At 42.0% G+C, this 9224-nt stretch overlaps 1 protein-coding gene across 1 annotated transcript; it reads right to left on the reverse strand.

The window, feature by feature from the left end:
- Positions 1-207: 207 nt before the first annotated feature.
- Positions 208-6151, reverse strand: LOC102906588 (schlafen family member 2-like). The gene is made up of 3 exons (XM_076543029.1): positions 4884-6151; positions 3214-3330; positions 208-2237 (listed from the first exon to the last, which is right to left on the reverse strand). The coding sequence occupies exons 1-3, from the start codon at positions 5941-5943 to the stop codon at positions 1678-1680; spliced, it is 1737 nt and encodes a 578-aa protein (XP_076399144.1). The 5' UTR covers positions 5944-6151; the 3' UTR covers positions 208-1677.
- Between the last annotated feature and the right edge of the window lie 3073 nt (positions 6152-9224).

Below are 9224 nucleotides of genomic sequence, written 5' to 3' on the forward strand. Positions count from 1 at the left end.
ATTAAAATGAGAGGAAAAGACCAACCCATGCCACCATGCTAACATGTCCTCTTACTTCCTTGGTCTTCAAAGCTCTGAGCCACAGTTTGGAAAACCATAATCCCAAATAATCAAAACCACTAAAATCTAAAGCCTGGTCATATTATTCTGGGGAAAAATAATTTAAAAGACATCGGTGATGTTTTGAAATGATCACTTAGTATAGAAACATAAAAAAATGGAAGAACATTTTGTTGGCACCCAAACTTTTTTTAAGTATAACTTTCCAGGTATAACAATGAAGCTTCGTGAAAGAAAGATGTAAGCAGAATTGTAGTCAGAAAAATGAAGATCTAAGAAAAAAATAGATGACAAATGAAGTAGATTTGAACAAAAAAAAATTGTATTGATTAAGAAACAGATGAAACAGAAAACATGGCTTAGGATGACTGGCATCTATGAGTCCCCAGCCCAAAGCCCGTGATGTAGGAATTCTCGCGATGGTCAACCGTCCCGTCTTTTGATGGGAACCATCAAAAGTTACAACAGGTTACCACTACATATCTAATCACCTCTAGGATCCAAATGTTGAGAAACTTTATCCTTCACAAAGGAAGATGTACAAGGAGAACATCACTTCCTTTATGAAGGAAACATCAACATTTCAAATTATTGCGTAATACATGAGTATAAACTCAATGCTGTAAAAACCTTTACAGGTATTAATCTAAAGCACAAAAAATACTACAATTCGAATATAAAACATATACACATTGAACCATAAAAGAACAATATCCACCTCGTAAAACCATGTGAGCAAGATTTCAAAAAGGAACAATGTTACAAATAGAAACTGGGGCACATGCTTTACCTCCACAGAGAGTACTTTTATGGTCTAATTCCTGACACCTGTTGACATTCTAAAGTCTTTAATCAACAGAAACGTTTTTCTTTAAGACAGAATGAAAATTTTTATTCCTGTTCTATGTGTCTTTGACCTTTTTGGAAACTTGCTGTATTTAATATATGCTGCTGTAAGCAGTCTCCATTTATTTTGCGCATAATATGAGCCTTGCCTTTGTGATCTGGACACGTGGAAAGTCCTTCCTGGGGTTGGCACATAAAAATCACTGATTTAACAGCAATAACACACACAGCTGAGCAGCAACACTGTGACAAAATGTTGCCTTATACTGCCTTCTTCATCATTTTCTTCACTAACATCTCTAGGAAGAGTTCTTCCATGATTAAAGGCATCATGCATTTCCTTGGCAAGAAGGATGACTACGCAGATTGAACATGTTTTTTTCCTTTCATTTTGTCCTTTCATTATTTAGTTATTTATTTATTTTGAGGCATGGCCTCTTTTCACAGCCCTGGTTGTCCTGGAATTCTCTATATAGACTAAGATGACCAGCTTTTCTCCAAGCGCTGGAATTAAAGGCATGGCCCACAGGGACACATTTTTAAAGCGCGTTTTACTGTTTCCTTCTTTAGTGGCCAATCCCTTTCCTAGAATTTGCTCACTACCTTGTGAAGTTTTTCAAAGAAGCATTTTCCACATTTTTATAGAATCATAGAACATTATCCGCTACGTAACGAGAAATATCATTGTATCATAGTCCATTTTTCATGTCAAGCAGTCTCAAACATGATTTAGGACATTCCTTGAAAAGTAAAGTATCTGATTTCACGTATTTAAAATTTCAGTGGTAAACTGATCAGTACAGTTTTACCTTGGTACGCTGCCCCTAAGCCTTGAGCAAGAGCCTTCACTAGGTCCCTTGCTGTCTTGGTTGTCAAATAATAGTTTCTGGGGTAACTTATTATCGAACTAGAATCATATAGAGACACTGCCCTATGACCCAAGTATGTTATCTTTATCGCAAAACCTATGTTCCCGGTGTAACCACCAAGATTTACCAGCATCTGCTTTAAAGTTCTCGCAGTTTGTTTACAATAGTTCTTTAACTTAGCACCTAGATCTGTCAGAACAGTGCTGTCGCCTTCCAACTCCTCATCTCCCCGGATAAAGCTGTGCAGGGTCAGGAGACTGTCCTGAGAAATATGAAGCACATCCAAGATGACTTCTTGCTTCTCTGGCAGGTCAATACCCAAAGCCCAGCTCTTAGAGACGACCAGTGTTCCTTGACGAAGTGAGCCCACCTCTGTATGAAGTAACTCCTCATATCTTTCATGTTCTGAGAAGAATTCCATGAAGAGGGCTTCTGGAGAGCATGTCACTTTTCTAGACACCACTAGAAAAATAAATAAATATACAAATTAAAAAGGAAAATGCCAGAAATGTACTGTGTGAGCCATCACCAAGCAGCTAGTAAGTCCCATACTGCCTCACAACCCAGAAGGTGAACACACAGATACCAAACAATAATCCAAGAACTGGAGGGCAGCAGGTGCACAGGAGACTGAGAAACTCAGGCTCTGCCTTGAAAGGAACTACACACACACACCCCTGCCTTTTCCATAACATGGTGCATCAGAAGCTTGCTGTGGGCAAGTCCATGAATGAAAAGAGTCAGGAGAGCAAGGGAGAGACCTAATGCTGAAGATGGGAAAAGTCAGACATCAGGAAGCACCAAAGAGGTGATGAGACTGGGGAAAGCATGGAGAAAAAGGAAGGCTCCACAGATCAAAGGAGGGAGCAGAGCACATTCCTGGAGCTCCAGGTATGGGGAGAGGATGCCTCAGAGGAGACCACAAGGCAGGCCAGGCTTCCCTGGTGAGCATAGACTGACAATTACAGCCAGAGTGTAAAACCATGGTTCTTAAAAATCTTGTAGCCGGTTGTGGTGGCGCGCACCGGTAGGATTTGCTGAAGGAGGCAGAGGCAGGAGGATCTTGAGTTCGAGGCCAGCCTGGACTACACATTTAAAAAAAAAAAAAAAAAATCTTGTATCCAGTACAGGAATTTGAAATGACACTGTCACCTTCTATTTGGAAGGTGAGCATTGGAGAGAAACTCCGTTTTTTCTGTCCTCCTGTGTCAGAATATTATATGTAGACTGGTGCTATCTCGCTGTTATTCACAGGCGTGTGCTGGAATAATAGTGTGGACTGGCTTCTGTTTGAGACAAAGTTAATTTAGGGACCTGAAAACGAACATCAATCCCAGTGCAGGAACCACGGAGACAGATTTAAACACTGAGCCCTGTTCAAGCAAGGAGGCTTGAACATAGTCATAACAACCAACACAGGGAGCCAGAGTGAAATTACCTGGGAGGTGATCACTCTCTTGCTGAATCCCTGGAATGTCATCAGCATACCAGCTCCAGGGACAGAGGTGTGGGATGCTTGACTGAAGGGTCCATTTATCTTTACGCCTGGAAAAACCTGAGAAGAGAAATAGTAACTTTAAATTTTGCCCAGGCCATACTGTTCACGAACTGGTGCAATGTGTAATAAAAGTCTCAGTTGAACTGTGTTTTCCTAAGAGAAAATGGGGTTAGATATTCAGGTTAGATTTTGAGGTCCAATACAATTTCCAAATTAAGCTTTGATGGTACTGAATTGCTCTACACGGCACTTACAGAAAACCTAACAGCAAATACTGCACTAATAGTAATTGAATGTGCTAATAACTAAGTAGGTCTGTTTAACTTTGTGCTTTTTAAAATTGAGACAGGGTTTCACATAGACCATGCTCTTCACATACCCACTATGGGGACCATGGGCCACAAGTGCACCACCATGCCCAGTTTTATGATTTAACAAAAGAGAGGCGATTAAAGCCAGGGCTTCTTGGATGCTAAGCAAGCGTCCATCACCTGAGAAATATCTGCAGATTTGGTTGCTTTTAAAAGCAGTTAAATCCAGAAGGAATGAAGGTTGGTTTTAAAAAAGTGAGTTTGTAAAGAGATGAGGAAGATCACATTTTTGGACTGTATAAGTTTCTGATGCTCATTTCAACTGAGGTGTTCCTATTCTAAAGGAGATAAAATGCCAGCATTTTTCTCTCTGAGAAAAATTTAGGGTTCTATTTTGTATACAAATGTGAGAGGAGGCAGGAGGTTTTAAGGAAGAATGGGGAATGGGAATAGAGAGGTAAAGAAGAACAAAGGAGCAGATCAGACGGTGGAGTTTCTGAAATGAACACAGGTTACCACAGGCTCCAAAGCAATGGAGACAATACATGGTGGGCTAGCCCATCAAAATGCCCCAAGAAAGGAACGTTCTGTTTTCCTAGCTTCATTTTCTAATGTATTTGTCACTGTATGGAAGAATGTTGACAGAGAAATTTGACCATGAGAAATGAGATCAGTGCTGTGGGTACCTGGGATGGGCTACAGAAGCCTTTGCAGTAGGAGAGATTTGGACAAGCAAGCTAGACATAGTCTGGAAAGAGGATAGGCAACTCTGGGTGGATGTGCAGAAGTTCAGAATGCAGATAGGACAGTGTCCATGAAAGGTTCTGCTGATCAGCTCTCTGATGGAAATGGGCATGCCAGTGAGGCTAGGACTGGGGACCACTTCCACTGTTCCTTGCAAAAAGTTGGGCTGCATTTTGCCCATGGCCTGCAACTAGGCAAGGGTCTCATCTTAGCCTCCTGTGGGAGGTGGGAAGACCCTTGAAGGGAATTATGAGGCCTCGCCCCTTCCTCATTCTACTTCAGTGCTGGCCACTGGAGAAGCAGGCTGTATCACACTTGGTCATTGAGAAGGAAATAGCTCATAGTGTCAATGGAAACAGCTAACATACTTTCCATAGAGAATCTGCTAAGTGGATAGAAGAAAAAAACAGAAAGATTTGAACTCTGGATTGTATCTAGCAGAGATCAGTAAAATAGCTGTAGAGACATGAGGAGTTTTGATGTTGCCCAAATCCCAGAAAGCATTCCAACACCCTGAGCCAAATGTAAAATGATTGTTAATCCCCCTTCCTCAACCTGGTGGGGTGTCCATCTGGAGCTTGACCCATTCCTCTGTGGTAAACCTCTTCACACAGCTGTCTTCCACGTGCCAGGAATCGGGCTCTGCAGAGAACACAGCACAGCAGAATCTCTCCACTCTGAGTGCACAGACATAGGAACACACAGCTCCAGGTCTGTGGACTGGGATGAATTTGCATGTGTACTTTATCTTCTCCTGCTCCTCACAGAAGTGAGTGACAGGCAGCTGTTGGATGCACTTCTCTATTTGGCTCTTTAGATGATCAAGATCCCTGCTCTCTGCTTCAAAACCAATGATTTGCTGGTTTTCCCCATCTAAGCCAATGTACAAATATCCCCCGTCAGTGTTTGCAAATGCAGACACAGTTTTAGGAAGAATCTCTATAATCTGATCTTTAGGGGACATTTTAACTTCAGCAAGTTTGGATTTAGTGAAACAGAATGTCTCCTTGTAAGTCAACTCTTCCTTGTTAAAAAATGTGGCAAGAATTTCATCAGAGTCCAATTTCCCAGGCAAACTTTGTCTTAAACATGATTTCAGTTCAGGATTCTTTATGATTTTGAGGAACTGCACTGTATCAGGCATTTTCAGTTCAACTGAGAATGAAAAGCTTCTCACATAAAAATTAGTTTTCAAGGTGAGGACACAATGACCAAAGATGTCCCCGTTCCATGGTTTCACAAAAATTAAAAAGTCGTCTTTCTTCTGCATGTAGTGCAGGTATTTATGCGGAAATGCAAGAATATTACCAAAAGAATTTTCCAAATCCAGCCCTATTCCATCTCTGGTCAAGCTGTAATTGGAATTCTTAAGGTGAGCCTTGACTACGCCCCCTCCAGAATTCAGCAGAGTACACACAGCCTGTGACATATTTTGGGCTTCTCTTCTTCTTGGTTGAGCATCTTTCATTAACTTCCTATTCTTCTCTCCAAGTGTGATTTCTCCTACAGATAGAACCACTTCTGCATAGTCCATTTCTTGATCTACGCTGATGCTCATTTTCCAATCACTCCGTGTCCCAGATGATCTTCTTTCCTGTAAAACAGACAGAGCCATTACAGTAGGACCTAACCAGTGAGAACCAGCTCTGCTTTACAAGACACACAGCACAACCATCTGAGCTTCTCTGCATGAAAGTGTAAAGGTCATATGTGATGTTTTGTTAGTTATTTTTGGGCCCATTTTGAACAGAATACAATAACTTGTGAACTTGTGAATTTTGTTATGATGACTTCATATAATTTTTTCCTAATTATCTGCAATTAAGAAACTTCATTATGCTGGGAATGGTGCTGCATGGCTTTAATCTCAGAATTTGGAAGGCATAGGCATGTGGATCACTGTGAGTTTGAAACCAGCCTGGTCTACAAAGTGAGTTCCAGGACATCCAGGGATGTTACACAGAGATACCCTATCATGAAAAAACAAACAAATAAAAGAAAGAAAGGGACAGACAGAGAGAGAGAAGGAAACTTCATTGTGCCTATTCTTCACCCACAGCCCTGTTTATTAATGGAACTTTAAAGGTCTGTCATCTTACTTATTTAATTACATTGTGTGTATGAGTGTCTTGCCTGCATGGATGCATATGCACCATCGGTGTGCCTGGTGCTCATAGAAGTTGGAGAAGGGTGTGGGATCCCTGAGACTGGACTTATTAATGGTTGTGAACCCTCTATGAGTGCTGGGAATCAGATCCAAGTCCTCTGCAAGAGAAACAAGTGCTTGTAGGCACTGAGCCAACTCTCCGGCACTTACACAAGGACATTTAACATAAGAGAATACTCCACTGAGTATGTTCTCCTGACTGACCTTTCTTTGATGTCCCCATCTCAGCTGTCTACTGTGTCCCCTTATACAATTTCACCTCCAAGTTCATCTTATACACACATGTGGTTTTATGGATATATAATCTATACACTTTTGGAACCACGACTGAGAGGAAATGTCTGAGATTTGTCTTTCTGGGATTGGCTTGACTCACTGAGTGTGAGCATATCCCATGATAGCCATTCCCTACAGTGGTTGGGATGCATTCTCCAGGAGGCACAACACAGCCCCTTTCTCCTGTAATGTAGGTGTCCCCCACTCTAAATCTCCCTCCTGGTGTGACTTTTATGTTCTGGTGTCTTGATTTTCTCTTCTCATTTTCTTGGGACATTATTTTCTAATCGTGTGAAGTCTTGTTTGTGCCATTGTTCAGGAGTTGCTCTGTTTCCATCCCAGGACCCTCTGTGCTCCTGACTTTCCTTCTGGGCTGCTTCCTAGTTTCTTCCCACTCTGACACAGCAATTAATTCCCATATATGAGTCTTTCAAACATCCTGGCTTAGCATGCAGTCTACTCTGGAGAATGTTCCTTGGACACTTGAGTTGACCAGAAGGCTCTGTGAATATTTGTCTATTCACGTCTTTCACCACACTGCAGTGTTTCCAGCCACTATTTCTTCAAATAATTTCTCCGCTCTTCTCTGACTTCAGGGTTTGGGGACAGAAACAGTTACCATGCTAGTTTGGGTGATGGTGATCCACACAATGTTGGGCTCGGTGTGTTTTCTTCAGTCCCTTTGCATGCTCCCTGGTTTAGTGGTTTCATTGGTCTTTACTTCAATTTACAGGTTTGTTCTTCTGTCTACTCAGCCTGGTATCAGACATTTCCAAATATTTTTTAAAATTCTAGTAGTGTAGCCTTAATAATCCTGTTTCATTTCTTTATAGGATACTTAATTTATTTATTTATTTTCCAAAGTTACCTTCCTGATTTCCGTCTATCCGTAGACTAGTCCTCACATTCCGGGTAACTTCATCTTGCAGTAGAGCTTCCCTTTCCCTGTTCAACATGACAGACTCCAGGAAAAGCAGCTATCCTTCCACACTAGGACAGTGAGTGCTGATGTCAGCAGAACCCAACAGGGCTGGAGAGATGCCTGTGCAGTTAAGAGCACTGGCGCTCTTCCAGAGGACCCATGTGCAATACCCAGCATCCACATGGTGGCTCAGACATGTGGTGCAAAGACAGGCATACAGGCAAAGCACCAATACATACAAACAAATAAATAAAGATAAGAATTATTTTAAACACAACTTTCCCGTGATGGTTATATACTCGGATTACTGCTACACCCAACCTTGTCCTAAAGAGCTTCTCTCTGCAGTGGGCAGTGGTTAGTACAGAGACCCATCACTGCTCCAAGTGTCGGGAATATTTGACTACTGAGAGCTCTTCCTTAAACGGAATATAAATCTGGCCCGGCCTCTCAAGATCTGGGAACCAGTACGTGAGGAATGTCAGAGCTGAGAGCTGGAGGCTGGAGAGATAGGTTGTGTCTAAGAGAATTTGCTGTTCTTCTGGAGGACTCGGTTTGCTTCACTGTACTGACCTGCAGCTCACTACCCTCTGCAACTCCAGGTCCAGGGATTAGAATCCTGTCCTGACCTCCGTGGGCACCAAGCACACACCTCGGCAAAACACACGTACACATGAAACCAAAATAAATAAATTCTTGAAAATGTTGTAAAAGTGGGAGGAAGGGGAGGAGGGCCAGGAAATGCTGTGGTTTGGACCTGACAAGGCCACCCAGTCATGACCTCTCTGTGGTGTCGGTACATGCACAAGATCAAGTCAACAAGGCCATCCATTCTCCAACAGGCAGCATGCACTAGACCCAGTGGGTCGCAATTAATTATTTAATGAGAGAGAGAGAAGATAAGGCAGGAAAGAGCAAGGAATGGACAAAGGGAGGGGAGGTATATGCAATCAGAATACATTGTTACACACATGTAAACAATCCAAATTACTACATCCTCAGTCTACACTGAGGGTTTAGTCATCCATAAGGATGAATGAAATGCATCATTGCAGGAAAATGGGAGGAACTGAGCATTATAATAAGTGGAGTGATACAGAAAGACAAACATTGTGTGTTTACTCTCAGAAGCAGAACACAGACTCTAAAAGGTACTGAAGTACAAGGGAGACTGTGTGGGAAGAGGAGCAGGAGTGCGACGGGGAGAAGAGAGAGTACAGAGAGGTTCCCATGGTCAAGGACATCTCGTGGGTGGTAATATCATAGTAAAAACCCTTATTCGGTAAAATTAATACCGATTAATAGTGTGAGTGGAAAACATCACCACCACCAACAAATTCATTTTCTGAGTCTAACTTTCTGTCTGAAGTGTTTTGAACTGCAGCTAACTTTGCTGTTTGGACACTAGGGGGCACTCTCACACACAAAATGACAGGAGAGACAGCCTACAGGAGAGGAGTTGTAGAGATGTGGGAGGATAATAAGATGGGGCCTTTCAGTGACTTGGCCAATATCAAGTAAATGCAACTTT

This window comes from Peromyscus maniculatus, chromosome 8 (assembly GCF_049852395.1).
Source record: "Peromyscus maniculatus bairdii isolate BWxNUB_F1_BW_parent chromosome 8, HU_Pman_BW_mat_3.1, whole genome shotgun sequence".
Taxonomy (NCBI): Eukaryota; Metazoa; Chordata; class Mammalia; order Rodentia; family Cricetidae; genus Peromyscus; species Peromyscus maniculatus.

Excerpts from the sequence above, each read along its gene's own strand:
- LOC102906588 (XM_076543029.1), bottom strand. The coding sequence starts at position 5,943 with ATGGCTCTGTCTGTTTTACAGGAAAGAAGATCATCTGGGACACGGAGT. Across the intron at positions 3,331-4,883 it reads CCAGATGGACACCCCACCAG|GTTTTTCCAGGCGTAAAGAT; the intron begins GTTGAGGAAGGG and ends TTCTCTTCTCAG. Across the intron at positions 2,238-3,213 it reads AGAGAGTGATCACCTCCCAG|TGGTGTCTAGAAAAGTGACA; the intron begins GTAATTTCACTC and ends TTATTTTTCTAG.